General features: G+C 42.2%; 1 protein-coding gene across 1 annotated transcript; it reads left to right on the forward strand.

Moving 5' to 3' along the window:
* Nucleotides 1-1,369: 1,369 nt before the first annotated feature.
* Nucleotides 1,370-22,746, forward strand: cdv3 (carnitine deficiency-associated gene expressed in ventricle 3). The gene is made up of 5 exons (XM_059945631.1): nucleotides 1,370-1,774; nucleotides 10,048-10,124; nucleotides 14,434-14,570; nucleotides 16,528-16,687; nucleotides 22,302-22,746. Exons 1-5 carry the CDS (start codon nucleotides 1,457-1,459, stop codon nucleotides 22,426-22,428), a joined length of 819 nt encoding a protein of 272 aa, XP_059801614.1. The 5' UTR covers nucleotides 1,370-1,456; the 3' UTR covers nucleotides 22,429-22,746.
* Nucleotides 22,747-23,952: the final 1,206 nt, after the last annotated feature.

Below are 23,952 nucleotides of genomic sequence, written 5' to 3' on the forward strand. Positions count from 1 at the left end.
CAGAGCCAGCCTAGTGATATGGTGTCTTGACAATATTTCCCTTAATGTCAGCGAGAGCTGGAGGACAGCGCACGTGCTCCTGTTTATATCCAGTGCTGAGGTCAAGCGGGATGAGTTTAACAGGTTCTTAGGAGTGAATATCGCCAATAGCCCACACTTGTCTATCCACGGTCAAGAAAGCTCACCAGCACCTCTGCTTCCTAGAAAGCAAACTCATCCTGCCCCTTTCGACCCTCACCAATTTTTAATCAAAGTACCATAGATCCTATTCAGATGCAAATAGGCTTGGTATGGCAACTGCTCTGCAAGAAACTGCAGAATTACAGATACAGCTCAGCACATCACAGGAACTAGCCTCTCCTCCATGGACTCTGTCTAGACCTTACTGCTCTGTAAAGCAGCCAGAACCAGAATGATCAAAGATCCCACACACCCTGGACATTCTCTCTTCTTCAGCCCTTCCATCAGGCAGAAGATATGAAAGGCTGAAATCACATACCACCAGGCTCAAGGACAGTTTCTATCCCGCTGTTGTAAGGTTTCCCAGCAATAATAAGATGCACTTTCTGACCTCATAATCCAACTCTCTGTGTCATTGCACCTGTCTGACTGCTGCATTTTGTAATGCTACACTTTATTCTGCATTCTGTTCAATTTTACAGTTCTATCTTATACTACCTCAATGCACTGTAGTAATAAATTGATCTGTATAGAGGGCATGCAAGACAAGTGTTTCATTGTACCTTTGCAGGCGACTAACTTACTTACTGTCCCTTTCCTCCCACCCCTAAACCCTAACTAGTGTCCACTCCCTTCCCAAAGCCTGTTCACTAATCCACTCCCCCAAAGACCACTCATACTCCACTCCTTAACCCCATCTCTCTCCAAACACCTCCCCAAGTTGCCTCCTGCCCCACGCTCCCCCTCTCACCCCTTCCCTCCCTCCTCTGCAAAGGTCCCTAATACTTCTCTACCCCTCCCTCCTCTAAAGCTCGTTTTCCCCTTTCCCTACTCCCATAGGACCTACCCCTCCCAAAGCCCTTGCTTGCCACAACCCAAGCCCACCCTCATTCCCAATCCCCTCTTCTCCCCCGCCTCCATCCCTTTTCCTCCTGCTGCTGCAGTGTTAGTCCCACAGCTGATCAGTACTCCCTAATACACACGGCGACAGACACACAGTGCCAGTCAGCTGCGGGCGCACATGCCACCATCCATCACCGCTACACGCCAAATCCTTCCATGCAGACAAACTTTATCAAACGTACGTCCTTGCCCACCCCCTTCTCTCGGCCCCGGCCGCGATTGGTTGAGTCTGAGGAGGTCGAAGCGGTTGGTTGGTCACTGATACTGACAATCGGAGCGTGTTTCCGGTTCCGGCAGCAGCAAGCTAGGCTGCGGCGAGACGGCATGGGCGCGCGGAAGGGCCGGCAGTAGTTGTGTCCTGTTAACCGGCGTCATGGCTGAGCGGGAGCACAAGAGCCTCGATGACTTCTTCGCCAAAAGAGACAAGAAAAAGAAGAAAGACAAGACCAAAATGGTGAAGGCAGGGCCAGTCGCGCCGTCCAAAGCTGCCGTGGCGGCCGAGACCGTGGCCTTGTCAGCGCAACCTAACTCGGCCCCGGAGCCGGCCGTGACAGCGGCCTCGCCCACCGAGCCAGCCGACGCGGCGCCTGTAGCGATCCCCGCCCCGATTGCAGTCGCCAAGAAGCCCAAGAAGGAGAAGGAGCGAATGGTGAAGGGAGAGAGCCAGGACCTGCAGCAGGAGCCGAGTAGGGTGAGCAACGCGGGCAGGTTGGGCCTTGTGAGTGGGCCACACGAGGGAATAGGGTCGTTGACGAGAATGCTGTCCCAGCTATCTGTGGAGGAGGAAAGGGCTGCTGATATTGCGAGAACAGAGAGAAAGAGTTTTTCCCCCCTGAGGGGGCGTTACGTGGTTGAAGGTCGATTTATACTTTGCATGTTTGGTGGGGAAGGGTGAGGAAAGAAGATTTTGGGAGATTTTAGGTTTTACTTGAGTGGGCAATCGGGGAAGAAAGAAAAAGATTAAGTACTGTATTTCTCCAATTTTGGCCTCATTGGTTTATTTTGCCATTCTTATGGTCGATTCTTCCCGTTTTCTCTTATTTTAAAACATGTTGAGCGTTTATTTCCCGCTTTGTCTAATTACTTGTAAATTTGGACCCAACACTGATAACGTGGTTTTCTGTTGCCGTATTGCATTTTGTCAGTTGAACGTTTGGACTACGTTTATGCTGCAACCAACAAGGAGTCGTTTTTAAAACATTTTTCATTTCGTAGATTTTCGTTAGTTAAATGTTTTCAAGCGAATAGCTTTAAGAATGTTGTAGTAACTAATCCAAGAAAGCGGGGAGTATTCCATGACATTTCTGATGTGTCTTGTAAATCGATGAATGCTCGCAGAATAGTTATATTTTGATCTACTCTAGTCAACCACTATTTATGGTAAATATGTACTTGGGTGTCATTGCCTACCTCAACATACAGTATTCTAATTCTGACCTCTAGTTTTTACTATTTATTGGTATTCAGTGTTGAATAGGCTTTTTGAGCTGTGCCACCCAGCAAATCTCCAATTTAACCCTTGCCTAGTCATGGGACAATTTACAATGAACAATTAACGTACCAACTGGCACATCTTTGGATGTAAGAGGAAACCCAAGCAGTCACGGGAAGAGCATGCAAACTTTTTACAGGCTGTGGCAGGTAATTAACCCGGATCTCTGATACAGTGGTCGGCAAGCACACTACACAACTGCCGCCCATAGGATTGATTTCCTTTGCCATTCCTTTTGGCAATTGTACATCTTTCATTCTTCCCTTTTCTCTTAATTATTTTAAAATGTGCATGTTAATCTTGGAGTCATTATTTAAAGTGATACCGTTGAACATAAGGGAGGATAAAGGTGGTTTGGTGGGCATATAATGTTGTATGAGTGACCCCTTGTGAGATTGAGTGTAATTTGATGAGCTGCAAGTGGTAAACAACTCTATTTCAAAACAGCAGAATCCTAGCTGAACAAGGTGAATCCTAAATCCAGTTTGGCATGCTTCATGTATGCATTTGGGCCATGCAGTTTGCAGAACCATGTACCATGCAGAAGCACAAAGTTTACTTTTTACAAGCAGGTAAAGTTCACCCAAGAGTCTCAATGTCAAATATAATTGCATTCAATCAATGTCAAATATGGATGAGTTTTACACTAGATTGAAAATTGGCTGGGAAGTGTGTATGAATGATAATTTTTGTTTCTGATACAGTACTGGAGGAGCTGAAAATTTTAAACTAGATTCTTGAAGAATACGTAGGCTTTTCCTGGGGCTCAGATGATTTATTATCTGTGTGCTAGGTACTATTTTCTGTAAGATGCCCATATAAGTTGCTGACTTTTGTGTCACATCCTCTATGCCATCATTGGGGTAAGTAACTGGCCTTTTTTAAATGTCATTGCTCTTCAGAGTATTAGCTCAGGTGATGAATCAGAGTGGAGGAGGTTATTACATCTGTGTCTTTAAGTTCTCTGAAAGGGTTAAAGTCAGATGGGGCTCAGCAGTTCAAGCTGTATCTCTGGAGGCGAAAGGATGATTCATGTACTGGATTGAAATACATCAGGACGGAGTACAGAAGGTGACCAAGTGTAAAGTAGTGCGAGCGAGAGATGGTGACGGGTAGAACCAGGTGCAGATTGTGCTGGGAGGGGGTAGGAAGGGTAAATACCAAGGGTGGAGAAAACCAGGTGGAAAGGCATGTAGTGATGGCTCAAATAGGGTAATGAGTGGGAAAATTAGAAAAGCTAAATTAAAGGAGTTAATGGGGGTGGGTGGGATAAGGAGAGGAGCTATCATTAGTTCCTGCTTTGGTTGGATTGCAATATGGGGAGAATGTGTAGACTACCTGCAGTTCTTCACAAGATGGACACAAGTAGGACACCTGGTTGAAGAGTTGTGTGGTCATTGTCTTGATGAGGGTAGGCCATTTAATACTGAGATGAGAAATTTCTTTACTCAGGATGGCTACCTTTCATATTTTTCTACTTTAATGGGCTGTAGTGATTTTGTCACTGAGTTCATTCAGTACTTGGATCCTCAGGCTGGAGTGGACAGATGTGGGCAAAATGCAGGGAAAATTGGTCATTATCTTGATCCAGCTTGAAGATCTGCCCACTGCTGTAGTATTCTCAGGGTGGTTGGTTAGGCCACCATATCTAAAATGTGTTGATTTTTGAGGGGGAGTTACTTTTATCCTGTGGCTGGAAATTAATCTCAACTGAAGAAAGGTGTCAATTATTTAGGCACTTGATTTATTCTGCACTTCATTTTAAAAAAAAATTGTGAATAAGCTACATTTTATTTTGATTTGCAGAGATCTATTAGGTGTTTGGAATTGAGGAAAAGGTGTTTGAATTGGATCATAGGTCAGGAATCTCATTGGAAGAAGTAAATGAGCATTGAGGAACTAAAGAAAATACTTGTGTTCTTAAAGGTTAAGATTAACATTCAGTAGAAGCAGCTTAGCATTTGCTTGCTGACCTACCGTGTTACTAACAGTTTTACCAACCTGCAGGTTTGGGAATATAGCTAATAAAGTAGATAAGGAATCCTTGGGCCTCAGGTAAAGTATGCGAATGATTCTAAACCAGGTGGTATTATAACGATGCAAAAAGGCTTGGATTGAGCAAATGAGTGAATACTTGGCAGTGTAGTTTCAGATAGGGTTAGACAAACTGGTCATAAGGATCTAGTGTTTTGACTAGTGTGTCAGTCTTGGATTGCAGGGCAAGAGATTTAGGACTAAGGAGAAAGTGGAGTTCACCAGCGTGGTGTTATAGGAGCTGTGACACAATATACTTAAAAACAGATTTTAAGATGCAAGGTATCATGGGGTATGTGGAGAGAATGGAAAATGGCATTGAAGTGGTTGATCAGCCATGATCTAATAGATGTTAGAACAGGCTTCAAGGGCCAAAGTGTTTGCTTTCTATTCATCTCATTTACATAAGCTCTCATCCCTAAAACCCACTGTTGTATCCTTAACCACTCTCAATTTGCCAATGGCTTAGTATACTTAGGCCTTTTCTATACCCACACCATTGGAAGTCATGTCTCCATCTCAGATTTGGTTGCCTTTCTTATTCTAGTCATTACATAATAGTGCATTAGCCCATTTAATAAAAGAATGCAGTAGGTCACTCTGCTTGTGTAGATGACTGAGTTATCAAATTCTGTTCTCTCCTTTCAGCGTAGTACATTTTTGACAGTTTAAGTGTGGATAACATTTACTCTTGAAACCTCCATTCCAATAGGTGTGCATGATATGCATTGAGTTTTGAAAATGTTGTTTTGCCAATTATTTTAAATACTGTTTCCTGCTTGCATTTTTTTCTGTATTCACTGCTTAATTCTGTGTTCATTCTTTAACTTTGACTGTGAGCCATCTATACTTTAATGGACAAATCTATTTTTTCTTCAGTCTCTCCATGTTGGTGGCTTCTCAAATCAATTATTTTAGTAAATCCTCTCTACACTTCTTGTCTCGGCAAGTACAGTAGACCTTCACTAATCTGACATCCTGTCATCTGGTTCCTTTGATAATCCGGCACTGATATAAAATTTTCCGCGCCACTGTAATTTAAAGTTTCCTGGGCCACCGTACCAATCTGTTGCACATTTTTTTGGTTGTGCTTGATCTGTTCACGTGTTGATGCGCTCTTGTAAGCACAGACAGACAATTCCTGCTTGTTTTCCTGTATTTATTGATATCATTTGTGTGAAGCGCGGCTGCCGGGCACCTGTCCATCTCACCTGCCATCAGCGGGGGAGCTGGTGTGCGCTGGGTTGGTCTGTCATCTCGCCTGCAGTCGCACACTGTCCTCCATCGCCTGGGTTTCTCTTCTGCCTACGACCTCAGATCAGACGTGGTGACCCGCTGAATTTAAGCATATTACTAAGCGGAGGAAAAGAAACTTAATGAGGATTCCCTCAGTAACTGTGTGAAGAGGGAAGAGCCCAGCACCGAATCCCTGGCTGCCTGGTGGTTGCGTGAAATGTGGCGTATAGAAGACCTCTTCTCTGACTTCTGCTTCTGCTCACCCAGATGTGATGCCACCAGCATCAACAGTTTTTGAAGAAACTGTTGTGCCTGTTTCAGCATCAGTTCCTGATGCTTCACTTATTTATCAAGATGAAGATGATCCTGGCAATCCCACATGTGCAGACATGTAACTTTACCTAAAGGTATATTAAATGTCTCTTTAGAAGCGGAAATGCTCCAACTGTTCTGTATAAGTTAATTCCTGTGCATTTACCTGTACCCTTTATTTTATCTGTGCCTGTACAGTATATTACTTAATTAAAAATTCACTTGTGAATCATTTAATATTTCTGTTTCATTGTTATCTAACTTGTATTGATTTACATGATATTGTAGTGATGTACTACATACAGAGCTAGAGATGACATGCAATCGGTAAGTCGTTTCGAGACTAGTTTATTCAAACTTCGTGGAGCTGGCACTTAGTCCCTAGTGCCCGCCCTCTCCGGGCGGAAATGACGTCAGAGGTGCATTACCAAAGTCTCTTCCCGTGCACTGGCTGTTTGTGAGCCGGTTCACCTGCGCAGAAAGTGGGTCGCCACATAACCCCCACCCCCAGAACCGGCGATACACCCCTCAATGTCCACAGTCTGGATCAGCCTCTGTTTGGGAGGTCTGCCTCTGCACCACGGTGCCTGAACCTGGACGGGCTGCGCCAAGTCCACATGGGCTGGTTTGAGTCGGTCCACAGTGAAAATGTCTCCGAGAGTTATTGAAGGTGCACCAGTAGGTGCTTGCTGAAGAATGCCAGGGGTTGCCAGCGCCCTACCGACTGCTGTGTTGGATGCGTCCACCGTGAGGGCAGTCGGAATGTCCGTTCTGGGGTGCACCAGCATCGTGGCATCTGCCAAGGCTTCCTTGGCTTTAATGAAAGCGGCTGCAGCCTCCTCATCCCAAGTAATGTCCTTGCCTTTACCGGACATCAGGGTGTACAAAGAGCGCATGATACAGGCTGCTGAGGGGAGGAAACGGTGGTAGAAGTTCACCATACCAATGAACTCCTGGCAGACCTTTGACCGTGTTGGGCCGGGCAAAGTGGCGGATCGCCTTGGCGGGCAGAGGTGTTGCCCCGTCTTTGGTAACCCTGTGGCCCAGGAAGTCAATGGTATCGAGACTGAACTGGCATTTGGCCAGGTTGATCATGAGGCCAAAATCACTCAGGCGGGAGTAGAGCTGGCGGAGGTGGGACAGATGCTCCTGGCGACTACTGCTGGCTATAAGGATGTTGTCCAAGTAGATGAACGCAAAGTCCAGGTTGCATCCCACCACATCTATTAGCCTCTGGAACGTCTGTGCGGCATTCTTCAGGCCGAACGGGGTGATGAATGCTGTTTTGAGGATGTCTTCAGGATGCACCGGGATTTAATGGTATCCCCGGACGAGGTCTACTTTGGAAAATATTCTTGCCCCATGCAGGTTTGCTGCAAAGTCCTGTATGTGCGGCACAGGGTAGTGGTCTGGAGTTGAAGCCTTATTCAGTCTGCGGTAGTTGCCGCATGGTCTCCAACCCCCAGCTGCTTTGGGTACCATGTGCAGGGGGAGGCCCATGGGCTGTCGGACCTCCATACGATCCCCAATTCCTCCATCTTTTTGAACTCCTCCTTTGCCAGGCGGAGCTTTTCCGGGGGGAGTCTTCGTGCGCGGGCGTGGAGGGGTGGTCCCTTGGTCGGGATGTGGTGCTGAACCCCGTGTCTGGGCATGGCTGCCGTGAACTACAGTGCCAGAATCGATGGAAAGTCCAATAGGATTCTGGTGAATTCGTTGTCGGACAGCGTGATGGAGTCCAGGTGTGGGGCCGGCAACTTGGCTTCACCCAGGGAGAACGTCTGGAAAGTCTCGGCATGTACCAGTCTTTTCCCTTGCAAATCGACCAGCAGGCTGTGAGCTCGCAAGAAGTCCGCCCCCCAGGAGTGGTTGGGCCACCGCAGCCAGTGTGAAGTCCCATGTGAACCGGCTGGCGCCAAACTGCAACTGCACTGTGCGGGTGCCTTAGGTCCATATCATGCTGCCGTTTGCGGCCCTCAGCTTGGGTCCGGGCTTCCTATTGTGGGTGTCATGCCCCGTCGGGGGCAAGACGCTGATTTCCGCTCCGGTGTTGACCAAGAAGCGGCGTCCCGACTGTTTATCCCAGACGTACAAGAGGCTGTCCTGGTGGACAGCCGCCATAATTATTAGCGGCTGCTGGCCCTGGCTCTTGCAAGGCGGGCGACAATGGTGGGCTTTTGTGCCCCACCGCTGGTGGTAGAAGCACCACTGTTCACTGTCCTCCTCACTCCTGCCTCTGTGTTGTGTGCGCCCCCCTGCTGGGCCTGGTCTGGTCTGCTGTTGGGCGCGTGGTCTGGTAATCTGACTGACGGATGCCACGCTCTCCCTCTTGGCTTTCCACAGCACATCTGCCCGGGCCGCCACCTTCCAGGGGTTGCTGAAATCTGCATCGGCCAGCAGCAGATGTATGTCCTCGGGCAGCTGCTCTAGGAATGCCTGCTCAAACATGAGGCAGGGCTTGTGTCCGTCAGCCAGGGCCAGCATCTCGTTCATCAATGCTGATGACAGTCTGCCTCCCAAACCGTCCAGGTGAAGCAGGCGGGCACCCTGCTCACGCCGCGAGAGGCCAAGTGTCCCAATGAGCAGCGCTGTGAATGCTTCATATTTGCCTTCTTCCGGGGGCGACTGTATGAAATCCGCAAACTGGGCGGCTGTCTCCTGGTCAAGGGCGCTCACCACGTGGTAGTAACACGTGGAATCAGAGGATATCTGCCGAATCTCGAACTGGGCTTCTGCTTGGCTAAACTACACGCGTGGTCGCAGCGTCCAGAAAGTCGGCAGTTTTAGCGAAACTGCGTGAACAGATGAAGAGTCGGTCATCTTTGGTCTAAATCCTGTTTGGACAGTCGGGGTCACTAATGTAGCGATATACTATGAGCTAGAGCTAGAGACGACATGCAGTCAGTTGGTAAGTCGTTTTGAGACTAGTTTATTCAAACTTCGCAGTGCTGGCATTTAATCCCTAGCGCTTGCCCTCTCCGGATGGAAATGATGTCAGAGGTGCATTACCAAAGTCTCTCTGTGCGCTGGCTATTTGTGTGCCGGTTCGCCTGCGCAGAAAGTGGGTCGCCACTATATTTTAAAGTATGATGAGGCAGTTAGCTATTGCTTAATGTGATCCTTCTGTAATTCGGTATTTTCACTAATCTGGCACTCCTCAGGTCCCAGTGGTGCTGGATTATATAAGGTCAACCGGTAACTGCAATGTGTGGAATTGATGCATATGTAGCTGGACTCTAGTGAAATTTTTAAAAAGTGCTAAACTTTCACATTTTGATAAACCTTTTGATAATCGTCTAGCTCTTTACCGGAACTACTTAAACGTACCACTTATCATTTGTTGCTGCTCTTGTTTTTTTTTAAATATCAAAATGCATTATTCACACTGCTCTACATTAGTTATCTTTAATTTATCTTGAAGTTAAGCTGTCCTTCTGAAATTTACTATGACCCTTGTTTACTGCCGCACATCTGTTAGGCATCATCTGAAGATTTTCCCTAAGTCTGAATTCGGCACAACTATGTCTAAAAGATTAGTGAGTGATCTTGCAGATTCTTGGATGGCTTGAATCAGCATTTGGGGTAGGTAATCTAGGTGTAGGGACGTGACCATTGCAATACTGTGAATGCAGTTAGCCAACTATTTGTAGCTGGATTATTGTATTATAGAAGAATGATCTGTGGAATGCTCAATAGTCTGTTTTTACACCAGAGTTTTGTTTTCCTTGGGTGCTTCAGTTCACCGCAGAGTACCGACTCTACATTTCTTAATTTTTAATATTTGGTTCTGTTTTTTTTTACATTATACCAAACCTCTGTTTTACAGACTTTTGTTTATTTTTAAAATAATCAATGTATTTAAGTGTACAAATTAATATTTAGATCTCTTACAGGAGGATGAGGAATGGAAGGAGTTTGAACAAAAGGAAGTTGATTACAGTGGTTTAAGGATTCATGCCTTACAAATCAGGTGAGTAACAGCCTTTCAGTTACGGAGATTTCTTTTTCACTAAGCTTAAAATCACACTACAAGATGTAGTCATATAGTGGGATTTGTTTTGTTTGCTTGGTGATTACATTTGTGAATACTAAGCAATGACCACTCTAGGAGAATCCAAGCACCTACTCTTAATGCTCAATTGTTTTGCCAGCTCTGAGTTGCCCATCAATTCAATAATCTTCAGTTATTTCTCTTTGCAGATATAATGCATCCTCCTTGTACCTGTTATCATCAATCTTTGTAGTATTAGTAAATTTAGCCCGTTTAATAAAAAAAAAGCAGAATTCTCATTGATTGATTTTATTTATACATTTACTAAGAGAAGGTGGATGTCCCTGGCACTGCCTGGGTGTATTGTTCTCAGTTACTGTTGAAACTGAGGTATTTGAGACTCAACTGGATGTGTTTCTGGAGTCTTATTGGGTAAAAGTAGCATGTTTCCTTTCCTGAAAGGTATTAGTGCTTCAAGGGTTCTGTAACAAAGTGGTAGTTTCATACTTACTATTATTAAGGTTGGTTTTCAGTTTCAGGATTATTTTAATTGCATGAGTTTAAATTCTTCAGCTGTCTTGATGGATTTGAACTTCAGAGCTCCACTGGTTTAGTCACTTACTGCCTATGCTATGCTGCCTCAAGCTGATAATATCCTAACTTTGGTTAGAATCCATCTGGACTCTTGTTTTGGTAGTAACTGTAGTGAAGGATATGTTTTAAAAAATAGTAAGTAGTATTTTATAATAATAAAATAATTTATAGTAAATAATGATAATATATTTTTAAAAAATAGTGAAGGTAGTGAAATCAATAAGGAGTTGAATTTCTTTCTTTGCATCAGATTTGTGATAATTGTCATGTGGAACAGAAACAATCCCATTGGTCCACCACATACATGTTTGCCATTGTAATTGTTTGTTGAAATATGATTCAACCGTACATAAATACTCATGAACAGCCAAATGAAACAGTGTTTCTCTGGGGCCAAGGTACCAACAGTCATACTCAGCACAAGGTACATACAACACATTTAAGATAGCAGTAAACATGTAGTCACACAAAAAATATATTCCCATTTATCCACATAAGGTCCATAGTTCCTATGCCTTCATTAAGCTTGCAGAGAGATTTAGGCCAGTTAGAAGGGTGGGCTGAAAGATGGCAGATGGAGTTTAATGCTGATAAGTGTGAGGTGCTACATTTTGGTAGGACTAATCAAAATAGGACATACATAGTAAATGGTAGGGCATTGAGGAATACAGTAGAACAGAGTGATCTAGGAATAATGGTGCATAGTTCCCTGAAGATGGAATCTCATGTGGATAGGGTGGTGAAGAAAGGTTTTGGTATGCTGACCTTTATAAATCAGAGCATTGAGTATAGGAGTTGGGATTTAATGTTAAAATTGTACAAGACATTGTTGAGGCCAAATTTGGAGTATTGTGTACAGTTCTGGTCACCAAATTATAGGAAAGATGTCAACAAAATAGGGAGAGTACAGAGGAGATTTACTAGAATGTAACCTGAGTTTCAGCACCTAAGTTACAGAGAAAGGTTGAACAAGTTAGGTCTTTATTCTTTGGAGCATAGAAGGTTGAGGGGGAGACTTGATAGAGGTATTTAAAATTATGAGGGGATAGATAGAGTTGATGTGGATAGGCTTTTTCCATTGAGAGTAAGGGAGATCCAAACAAGAGGACATGATTTGAGAGTTAAGGGGCAAAAGTTTAGGGGTAACACGAGGGGGGACTTCTTTACTCAGAGAGTGGTAGCTGTGTGGAACGAGCTTCCGGGTAGAAGTGGTTAGAGGCAGGTTTGATTTTGTCATTTAAAAAAAAATTGGACAGGTAAATGGACAGGAAAGGAATGGAGGGTTATGGGCTGAGTGCAGGTCGGTGGGACTAGGTGAGGGAAGCATTCGGCGTGAACTAGGAGGGCTAAGGTGGCCTGTTTCCATGCTGTAATTGTTATATGGTTATATTATCTAACTAGTTGTCTAAACATGAGATTCTGCAGATGATGGAAATCCAGTGTAAGCATATAAAATGCTCTTTCTCTAACTTCCTATAATTTCTCCCCTCTTCCCCCTTTACATTCTCCAGTCTTACTCCCATCTTAGCTCTTTTCTCCACCTGTCTATCACCTCCCCCCACCTTCCCTTTCTCCCAGGGTTCATTCCTCTCTATCAGATATTCCTTCTTAGCCCTCTACCTTTTCCACTTGTCATCTCCCAGCTTCTTACTTCATCCTCCCCTTTAACATCCACCTATCTTCCCCTCACCTGACTTCACTCCAGGTTGTACTCCTTCTCCCCCTACATTCTATTCCCCCTTCTTTTCCACTCCTGATGAAGGGTCTTGGCCTAAAAACAATGGTTGTTCATTTCAATAGATGTCTTCTGACCTGAGTTCTTCATGCACATTGTGTGTGTTACTATAGGTATTAGATGTTTTTATGACTAATGGTGTGCTGTAGTGACTGGTACTGAGCCCATTGTTTGTCACCTATATTAGTGATTGGGATGAAAATGTGGTAAACTTGATCAGCAAATTTGCATATGACACCAAGGTTGGACATATAGTGGATGAGGAAGGCTGTCAAAGCTTGCAGTGAGATCTGGACAATCTGGACAAATGGGCTGAAAAATGGCAGTTGGTATTGAATGCAGGCAAATATGAATTATTGCACTTTGGGGGGACAAACCAGGGTAGGACTTGCACAGTGAATGGCAGAGCTCTGGGAATGCAGATTCATAATTGCTTGAAAATAGCATTACAGGTAGATAAGGCCATAAAAGAGCTTTCAGCATATTGGCTTTCATAAATCAGAGTATTGATTAAGGGAGTTGGGGTGTTGTGTTGAAGTGGTATAACACATTGGTGAGGCCAAATTTGGAGTATTGGTGTAGTTCTGGTTACCTATCTACAGAAAAGATATTAATCAGATTGAAAGAGAAAATTTACAAGCATGACTTGAGGACCTGAGTTATAATGAAAGATTGAGTAGGTTAGGACTTTATTCCCTGGAGTGTAGGAGAATGAGGGGAGATTTGACTAATTTAGGAAGGGTATAGATAGGGTAAATTCAAGTGGGTTTTCTCCACTGAGATTGGGTGAGACGAGGGCTAGAGGCAAGGGTGAAAGGCAAAATATTTCAGGGGAACTTCACTTAGAAGGCAGTGTAAACGTGGAGCAAGTAGCCAACGAAAGTGTGGATGCAGGTTTGATTGGAATGTTTTAGAGAAGTTTGGATAAGAACATGAATGGGCGGGCAATGGAGGGCTGTTGTCCAGGTGCAGGTTGATGGGACTAGCAAAATAAGTTTGGCATTGGCTAGATGGGCTGAAGATCCTTTTTCTATGCTGTAGCACCCTATGATCAAATGTTATGAAAGTCTCTACCTACAGCAACTCTTCAGGCAGTACATTGCAAACTCCAGCAACCCTCTTGAAAAATGTACACTCAGATTCACTATGATTCATTGACTGTGGGCGAAAGATTCTTAATACTTACCCCTTCTGTAATCCTCCTAATTCTCTGCTCCTGTCAGGTCACTCCTCAGCCTCCTCTACTCCAGATAAAACAAAATAGCCTATTTATTCTCTCTGTAATCTTAATGCTCCAATCCAGGCAACATCCTGGTAAATCTCCTCTGCCTCCTCTGCTGCAATACATCCTTCCTGTAGTTTGGCAGTTAGCACAGCATGCTCTACTGCCATGTAATGTAAGCAAAGCTTTATAAAGCTGTAACATGTTCGAGTTCTTGTATTCTGTGTCACTTTCAGAGTTTCAAGGGCTGGATGTCTTAACATTTTCTATGAAAAGTAAAGCATTCAGTTTTTGATAATCACAATGATGTTTCAGGTCTCAAGTAACCTTTCTCTCTTCCTTTTGTTATTGGAAGTTCACAGAATTGTAAGATGTGTTCTGTCTTTGAGCTGTTGAGGAAATTCCTACTCATTCAGATAGTGAGCTGCCTTTGCAGCTATCCTGTAACTGAAAGGTGTTGCAATTGGTCATGTACTATAAATGAAATTGGGTTGCTTCTGACCTATGTTTGTGTACATCTGGAGCAATGTGGAATGTGTTCAAAGATGGAAAGGTAACAGTCTATTCATCATAGCTCCAAAGTTCCCATTCTAAAATCAAGCATCCTGATTTTTGCCTCATTTATGAGTCTGACATATTAATTGAAGGATAATTATAATGTATTATATGTCTATATATAATTTTAAGCTATTTGGACTTCTGATTTTTAGTTTAATGCTAGCCTTTACTAACCGTAGTGATGAAAGAGAGGAAGAAGATAATGAGAAGAAAGAAGATCAAGATGAGAATGGAGAGAATATCTTGTATAGAGAAGGAGACAGGACCATTGGACCTTGGAACAAGATAACGCCAGTGCAGACACCTGTCACTGTGGGTAAGCATAGACAGTGAGAAATCAGATTGAAGGACTTTTACTCCTAAATTCCCACATTGCTAACTTGTCAAAAATTTAGAACCATCAGGCAATGTACTGTGACATTATTGACAACAAACAAATGTAAATTATAAATCTATTTAAGTGTAATTTTATGTAGAACTTTTACATGCACCAGGTGCACCATGAAATAGTTGTCAAAGAAGGACTGTGTTTAAATAAATCTCTATTCTTAATTATACCACTATTTGTCTTGTGGAACTGCATATCTCAATAACTTGACCTTTAATTGAAAACTTTTGTGGTTTGAATGGAACCTTTGACGCACGGTTGTCTTAACCTGAAATCTAAACAAGATTTAAGTGTTTTTTAAATCTGAGTTGTATTGCTGTAATAATTCTGTTCAAGATGTGAGATTATGTAATATTATTTCCTGTACAGAAGTGCAAGGAGAACAAAATAATTATTACTCTGAATCTGTTTCAGCAAAAATAAACACAAAGAACACAATAATTAAAAAAAAATACACAAAGATAAATATGTAAGATAGCTTGTATGCATTTTTTTGTCCATAAAGTAATGCTAGGCTGTACATAAGGTTACTGGTGGGAAATAATGCAGTGGTGGAGTTGGTGGGTGGAGGAGTTGATCAGTCTTGCTGCGTGGGGAAAGTTAACTGTTTTTGTATCTTGTCCTGGCGTGGATGCTACATAGCCTCCTCCCTGATGGTCCATGAACAGGATGTGTGGGATCCTTCAAGTTATCCGGCACCTTTCTGTATATATCTCCTTCATGGCAGGTAGGCTGTTGCCAGTAATGCATTGGACAGTTTGAGGAACTTTCCTGTCTGCTGCGTTGCAGTTCCCATGTTGAGCAGTGATACAGCTTCTTTAGATGCTCCCTACTGCACATCTGTAGAATGACATGAGTACCGATATGCAAAGTCTCTTCAGCCTCCTCAGAATGTAGAGGCTTTCTTGACTAGGATATATTTTGGGACTAAGGGAGGTTGTGCACTGCTTTACATTTCCTACAGCAATGCCGCCAATGTAAAGGGGGTTGTGAGTGGTGCACATTTTCCTGAAGGTGATCATCATTTTTTCCTTGTTGACATTGTCTTTTTGAGGTTATTTGCTTGGCACCAGGCCTTGAGTTCTTTCACCTCCCCTCTGTAGGCAGTTTAATCACTCTTGGTTAAAGAAACCCATGACTATCCTGTCATCAGCAAACTTGATGATATGATTGCTCGGATGTTTGACCATACAGTCATGTGTGAACAGAGTGTACAGCGTTGGCTTCAGCACACAGCCCTGGGCGTGCCCAGGAAGATGTTGGCAGGAAAGAGCAGTTGTGCATCCTGACAATCTGAGGTCTGTTGGTTAGGAAATTCAACACACAGTTGCAGAGGTATATTTAGACTAAGGTCTGTGGGACAATAGTGTTGAAGGCTGACTTCCCACTGATGTTCAAGAGTAATTGGATTTGTAAATCATCCCCATTCTCAAGCTCTTGGGTGGTATAGCTTTTTATGTAGCTGTTAAGAAACACCTACCTCTATTAATTCTTGCATCTAAGTTTGGAGCTGCATTTGAAGGTTCAATCTATTAACGGAGGGTTTGCATTTGTGTTTGCAAGAAGAAGCATGCAGCTTGTGAGGCATTGGGTATTTTGTTTTGGAGAACTTTTTCTATATATTGTTTTCCCTTGTTTATTTCTGTTTTGTTAATCATTTCCTGAGCAAAAGGGTAGGAATAATAATTCTGCAAGGCTTTTTGGTGCTTTAAAAGTCAGCTGAAGTTGTTCTTAATCCTAATTCTTGTTTCTTCCAGAACAGGCTATAGATTTGTGTAGTTGACCTAGGATCTAACCATATTGATTTATTGTTACTCTCTTAACGTGTAAAGTTTTGAACTGCTTTATAAAGTTGACATTTTGTTTAATTTTATTATGATTCTAGTTGAAGAAGTCCCAGAAGCAAAACCAACTGGTGTGTATCGACCTCCTGGAGCCAGATCGGGTAGCGTGAGAAGAACGCAATCACAAGGACCACCCGAGATCTTCAATGATGTACAGTTTCCATCCCTACAGGCGTCAGCAAAGCATGTAGAAACCAGAAAGTAAGCTTTGATGTGTTTACTTGCTGTCAGTGATTACCTATTTCTTTGATCACCACAATGTGTTTAAAGCATTTTTCTACTTGTGATGAAAGCATTTTTCAGTGACGTTTCAAGATTTGTTTAAATTTTTTTTAACTTTTGAAGTTTTTTGATATAGTCTTACCATTTGCCCAAAGACACTGTACTTAAAATCTTGCTGGTTGTACTGCAGTGTACTCGTGAATATAGCATTATCCTGTTTCTTGGCTTATTTTCAACAATACAGAAACATAAAATATCTATGTAGCCTTTACTTGAAGAAAGATTCTGGCCAGTCACTTTGTTTAAAAATGAGCAAGGATTAAAAGTGGGCCAATGAGTACATACGCTTACTGTAGTATGAATTAAGGAACATTCAATTGTGATTTGTCATCAGTCAGGGCAGCAATGAATGTTCCCAAATCTTACTCGACTCATGGATAGAGAGGTCGATGGAATAGACTGTATGTATTGTACATAATAAATATATAAAATAGTTAATTCCCTAGTTACTGTTAATGTCCAATCTCCAAAGAAGTGAATACAGGTATTGGTAGTTCAGATTACCAAACATGGATTCAATAGTCTTTTAAGAGGCTCCTGGTTGGGTACGGAGCTTAGAAAAACAGAGGGCTATGGGTAACCCTAGGTAATTTCTAAAGTAAGTACATGTTCAGCGCAGCATTGTGGGCTGAAGGACCTGTATTGTCCTGTAGGTTTTCTATGTCTTCCCCCACCCACCCACTAGACAGTCCTTCCAGGTGAGGCAACAGTTCACCAGTGAATCTCTATTGTGTCCAGTGCAGCTTCCTATACATTGCTGAGGTCCATTGTAAATTGGGGGACCACTTCATAGAGCACTTCCTCTCCATTCGCCAGAAGTGGAACTTCCTAGTGGCCATTTTCATTCTGATTTCTGTTCTGACATGTTGGTCTATGTGTTGGACATGTTGGCCCCTTGTGCCACAATGAGGCCACCCTCAGGGTAAGGAGCGACACCTTGTATTCCGTCTGAATGTGGCATGAATATCGATTTCTCTCTTTGGTTTAAAAAAAAATTCCCTTTCCCTCTCCTTTTGTATTTCTTATTCTGGCCTCTTACCCCTTCTCACCTGCCTGTCACCTCTCCCTGGGTCCCCTTCTCTCTCCTATCACTCTCATCTCTTATCTCCAGCCCTTTGCCTTTCCTACACACCTAGCTTCACCTACTTGTTAACCTTCTTCCCCTCCCTTTTTATTCTGGTGTCTTCCCTCTTCCTTCCAGTCCTGAAGACTGGTCTCGGCCCAAAATAAGTCTTATTCATTTCCATAGATGCTGCCTGACTGGCTGAGTTCCTCCAGCATTTTGCTTTGCATCTGCAGAATTTCTCATATTTAGATTAAAATCAATGCCTGAAATATAAAACTATCTATTGTTGCTGTTAAAAGTTCTATGAGCTTAAATTGACTCTAGATTAATTCTCAGAGGGCTTCTGCCCAGCGTGCTCTATTGGGTATTTGAAGGAAGAATTGAAAATGAAGATCTGTATTTTGTACAGAAAATCCAATTTGTTTTGTCTACTAATCACTTCACATTTTGGAATTCACTTAAATTTACTTTTCAATAATCTGAGTTTTCATTTTTAATTTGTACAATCTCTATAAACAAATAGAGTACCATGACTGAGTTGTCATATGGACTAAAGCAGCTAAACCAAATCTGGTCGTAATAACCCAAGTTTAGGATTCTGTAGGTGCAGATACTTGGAGCAAGAGTCCAGCTATAATTATATTTAAATGGCGGATTGCTGCTGTTATTATTGCAGAGAATTTTTAGTTGCAAAACTTACTGGTTGTTTTAAGAAGTTGGATATAAAATTTGAAGATTGTGTCTGAGAATACAGATTTCTTGGATTTTTCCTAGCAGAATACCTTTGGGAAAGACTGTTTATAGGAGGTCCTTTAGCCACATAACTATATAAGGTTTGGTATTGCATTAACCTATGGTATTCAAGGCATGGCACAGTTATTGTTCATTTTGCTTTAAGAGGCAGAGAATAATCCTGCATATTTGCATGTATTAGCATGGGTAGAGAATTGGTTAACCAATAGAAAGCAGATTTGGGATACATGGATGTTTCTCTGCTTTGCAATCAGTGGTGAGCAGTGTGCCTCGGGTCGATGCTGGGTCCACAACTGTTCATGATAATAGATTGATGATTTGGAAGAGGGGTCCGATTATAGTGTATGTATCACAGTTTGCTGATGACACTAAATTGAGTGGAAAGGCAAATTGTGCAGAGGATATGGAGAGTTTGCAGAGAGATATAGATAGGATAAGTGAGTGGGCAAGGGTCTGGCAGATGGGGGTACAATGTTGATAGATGTGAGGTCATCCATTTTGGAAGGGAAAATGAAAGATCAGATTATTATTTAAATGGTAAAAGATTGCAGCATGCTGCTGTGCAGAAGGACTTGGGAGTGCTTGTGCGTGAATCACAAAAGGTTGGTTTGCAGGTGCAGCAAGCCATCAAGAAGGCAAATGGAATGTTGGCTTTCATTGCAAGAGAGATTGAATTTAAGAGCAGGGAGATTATGCTGCAACTGTATAGGGTAATAGTGAGGCTGCATCTGGAGTATTGCTTGCAGTTCTGGTCCCTTGAGGAAGGATATACTTGCTTTGGAGGTGGTGCAGAGGAGGTTGATCCTAAAGATGAGGGGATTAGACTGTGAGGAGAGATTGAGTGGCCTGGATCTGTACTTGCTGAAATTCAGAAAGATGAGAGGAGATCTTACAGAAACATAAAATTATGAAAGAGATAGATAAGATGGAGGCAGGAAAGTTGTTTCCACTAGAACTAGGGAACATAGCTTCAAGGTTTGGGGGAGTAAATTTAGGATGGAGATGAGGAAGAACTGCTTTTCCCAAAGAGTGGTGCATCTGTGGAACACTCTGCCCAATGAAGCAGTGGAGGCTACCTCAGTAAATATTTAAGACAAGGTTGGATAGATTTTTGCGTAGTAGGGGAATTGAGAGCGGGTAGGTGGAGATGAGTCCATGGTTAGATCAGTCATGATTTTATTGAATGGCAGAGCAGGCTCGATGGGCTAGATGGCCTACTCCTGCTCCTGCTCCTATTTGTTAGTTATTAAGCATGCATGCTGTAAGATCAGGGAACTAACTAATGTATTTCAAATTTAGGCTCATTTTGCAAGAGTGAACATTTGTACAGAGCAGAAATTGTATGCAGGATGTTACCACGTTTTAACTGGGTAGTGGGGTTTAATGTGTGCTTTCTTTAGTAATCTATGTTGAATTATTCCTGCCTAATTGTTTTTGAGTTCATTTTTATGATTTTGTAGGATAATCCTAGTAGCCTGATGTTCCAGAGATGAAATCAATGCAGTGGTACAGGAACACAAGATAGGAACAGGGATAAGCCAGCTAGTTCCTCAGCCTGCTCTGTCACTCAGTGTGACTATGACTGATCTACCCTTGGTGCAGTAATTCCTGTCAGATCCCCATTGCCTTCAGTCCTCCAATCTTTCAAAACTATCTACCTCTGCTTTAAAGTTCAAAATGCATAAGAACAAATCATGCAAATAACACACAGAACATTTAACATCAAATTGCAGAATCTCCAAAAAGTGAGTCCACAGCCACAAGCCACAGAGGTGAGTGAAGCTGCTCCAGGAACTGATGGCCACAGGTACCAAATCACTCAGTTCAGTGCTGCATTGATGGCTGCAAGTCGCAGCCACAGAGCCAGTTCCACGCTGAAGCACCTTGATCAAATCGTGCAAATAGTAAAGTCTGTTCATTGCTGAAAGTATTAAAAACCAAACCACAGCAGAAAGTTAGTGAGCATCCACGAGCCGCTGTGGTGATTGAACCGTACAACACGGGACCCAAGTCTCCTGAACTATCCACCGGCTGCAGTGAGAGTGAAACTGAACAGACGATACTGAGCAGCTGTTCGTTACCTGCTCATTGATTTTAATCTTGTTGAACGTTTCAATCGGCATGGAATAATAGAACCGACCACAGGTTTGCATTTGCCATTAGGAATTGACGCAGCTACTCTGAGGGATGGCCATAGTTGCACTTCATGCTGAATACCCCAGAAGATTGCAGAAGTGCCAGCTCGTTCTGTTACCACAAAGTAACATTCTTGAAAAGGAACTTGTCGGCTGCAGTCATTTGCAGTTCAGAAGTGGTAGGATTATTTATTCAAAAATGAGGGCATCCAGTAGTTTAAGTTGTCTGCAGCTGGGCAGATGTGCAATGCCATAACTTCATTTCAAATTTTGAATTCACAGTCCTGTGAGAACTGTGTAGCAATGAGATCATTATGGCATTTTCAACTGTTTCCGCAGCCTGCAATGCTATTGCATGGATGCCATCAGTCTACCAGAAAGCTCCTTACCATTTTAATCTGAACCCTAAGGGATGTCAACAAGCTGAAAATTGTGTATCCATCTTAAAACACAAGTCTCCGATAGATGGCTACAGCTTACCAAGGCTTTTCAGACATCATATACCCATGCACATGATGGTTTGAGAGGTCCAATAGAAGGCTCTTGGAGAATCTGCTGGTGATATAGCTGATCTCCATCATCCTTGCTAGAAAATAATCATTGCATATTGGTTACTGTGTCAGAATCCTTGAACTGTCCAGCTAACATCTATTCTACACAGCCTACATCAGACTTGCTGTTGAAGACTGTTGAAGGGCAGTTGGGGATGGGCACATGACAAATATATCCTCACTTAGCCATTCTTGACCTAACTGTTAATGCCTATGCCTTGTGAAAGAAATTTGTAGCATGAACAATATGAGGCCTTCAATTGCACAAGGCTGTGGTGCAGAAACTAATTATCTATTTGAACAAAAATGGGTTGATGTTTGTCTGAAGTTCATCGAGATTTGCCTCAGACATATCTTTAATTCTGTGGACATTTGTGGAGCTTTCATGCCCTGTTTTAGTTAGGCAGTTGGGTAACAAAAGTTAATGTAATTACTAAAGGAAAAGTACAGCCATTTTGGATAAATGCTTTGTGCTCACACCACATTGCAGACCATTCTTAAATTTTTGTACTCTCTAAATGAAGCAGTTATTATTGTTGTATTGCAAAACCTTCTATCCAGCCTCGCTATTTAGGAATGGTGTTTTTTGTCATAAGCTATAGTGGAGCACGTTTGTGGAGGTTTAACAAAAGTGTAGGTGCTCGGTTGCCTGCTGTAGGTAAGGTTGTCGTTCCTTGAATGTAGTTCAGCCTCCACGTGCAAAGTTCTGTTTCCTAGATACTTAGAATTTAATTTTTTTTTCCCCTCACTGCTATTGCTTTCAGAGCCTGATTACATTTATAAAATGTGGCCTTTTTTGGGTAGAGGAGAATCTGCTCCTTATAAAACTTATGTAGGTGTTAGGCAGATTGGAGTGTCATGGGTAATCTCCCTTATTGAAAAACAGCATATTTATTTTTATGTGGCTGTCGGGACTATTCAAAAAATGAAGATGGTTATATTTATGGTACATAATTTAATATTATTTGATATGTTTTCTTACTATATTTGAACATTTATCTAGCTGACCTTGATTTATTTTTTCCCAGAGATAAAGAAATGGAAAAGACCTTTGAGATGGTGAAATACAAAAACAGAGCCAGAGAGGATGGTTCTAAAAGTCAGTCCGTTCAGCTAGAACTTGGCAACCAATTTGCTGTTCTTGAAGAGCAGTAAATATTGGTGCATATTTTACAGACTGCTGCTCTGTGTTCCATCCCAGGTAACTAAGCAACATGGAAACCACCTGTCTTCACCACACAATGCAAGAAAAAATGTTTAATTGAGGTGGCATAGGCTTCTGTGGACAAATGAGGCATCATGTGAATTTTCAGCTTGCAGCACAATAACTGCTGTCATCTGCATTGGACTCGAATTAATACAAGGGTTTGAATGAAGTGTCAGTCTTGGAATGACATTTTTGGATAAAGAATGAAAATGCAGCCATTAAGTGGTCCATTTGTTTATAATCCTGCTTTCTAGATGAATGTTGAGCCTCAAAGGCGACTACCTCAGTTTGGCAGTGAGAACTGTGGACACCATTTTGACTGTACCTCGTTTGCCATCACTTATTTTAAAAGGAGTGTTACAACACTAGTTCAACATTACAGAGTATTAATCTGCTAAATTCCTGGGAGCAGAAATAGAAATTGTTTGACAGGCTTCAAATTGCATTTGAGGCTGCATAACATTAAGTGACCTTACCATAAAATAAAAATCTTGTGTGGAATCTTTTAAAACATCTGGTTTTCAGCTAGGTGGCTGCATGCAAAGGCCTGGACTGCATCCCCTCCTTACTTAAGATCATTCACAATCTGTTGTTTTTGGAAGTGATGCAGAAATGTAATATACGGCAGCATCCTCCATGTATGCTTGATGCTCATAGAGCTTTAATTTGACTTGGATCTTGGGTAAATGAATATTTTAGACATTTACTTTGTAAGTAGTAACACCTGCAAGAACCCAGGGTCCTCAAATTTGTAACAGTGTAAAACTAAAGTGGTGACCAACAGTTAAAACCTGGATATGGGGAATGGGAAAACAAGGATTTGCAAACAAGTGTTCCTTTTAGAATTATTTGCATTATGTCACTTGAACAATCAAAATCTAGTGTTTGTTTTTTGACATGAATAATGACACTTATCACAATCCTTGGAGGTTGAATTCAATTCATCCATCTTTTGTGTATTTATGTAATTAGCTATTATGAGACCTTAACATTGCCGGGGGCCGGGTGGGGGGGGGGGGGTGGTATCGGGGAAATAAAGCTTAAGGTTGCAGTTTTTTAAAAAAAAGACAACTGCAACTATTTATGAAGACTGGTACAGTATTTTCTTAAAGCTTTAAGACCACTTTTAAAATTGGATGTAGTGAAATAAGTGCATCTTGGGCTCTGACCAGTTGCGTTTTGAAATTCCCTTCCTTTAACTTGCAATAAAACTAATTTCCTTCAATAACTAGCAGCAACACTTGGTAGGCATAATTGGGTTGTTTTAAGATGCAGATTTAGAACCTATTTTGTGCTATACAAATGGAACAGCAGCTATTGTCTGAACTTATTTGATTCCTGGGCATGTATTATGGCTGTACTGGTGGAAAAAAAAAATAAATTAATAAATCTGCAACATGTGAATACTTTGTTTCTTTATAATGGCTATAAATTGGAGATTTTTTGTCATAATAACTTGGGTTTTTGTGATT

This window comes from Hypanus sabinus, chromosome 20 (assembly GCF_030144855.1).
Source record: "Hypanus sabinus isolate sHypSab1 chromosome 20, sHypSab1.hap1, whole genome shotgun sequence".
Classification (NCBI taxonomy): Eukaryota; Metazoa; Chordata; class Chondrichthyes; order Myliobatiformes; family Dasyatidae; genus Hypanus; species Hypanus sabinus.

Bases quoted from the DNA above. Each gene is read 5' to 3' on its own strand.
- cdv3 (XM_059945631.1), top strand. From the start codon at position 1,457: ATGGCTGAGCGGGAGCACAAGAGCCTCGATGACTTCTTCGCCAAAAGA. The intron at 10,125-14,433 runs GTGAGTAACAGC...TACTAACCGTAG, and splicing joins ATTCATGCCTTACAAATCAG to TGATGAAAGAGAGGAAGAAG. The intron at 16,688-22,301 runs GTAAGCTTTGAT...ATTTTTTCCCAG, and splicing joins AAGCATGTAGAAACCAGAAA to AGATAAAGAAATGGAAAAGA.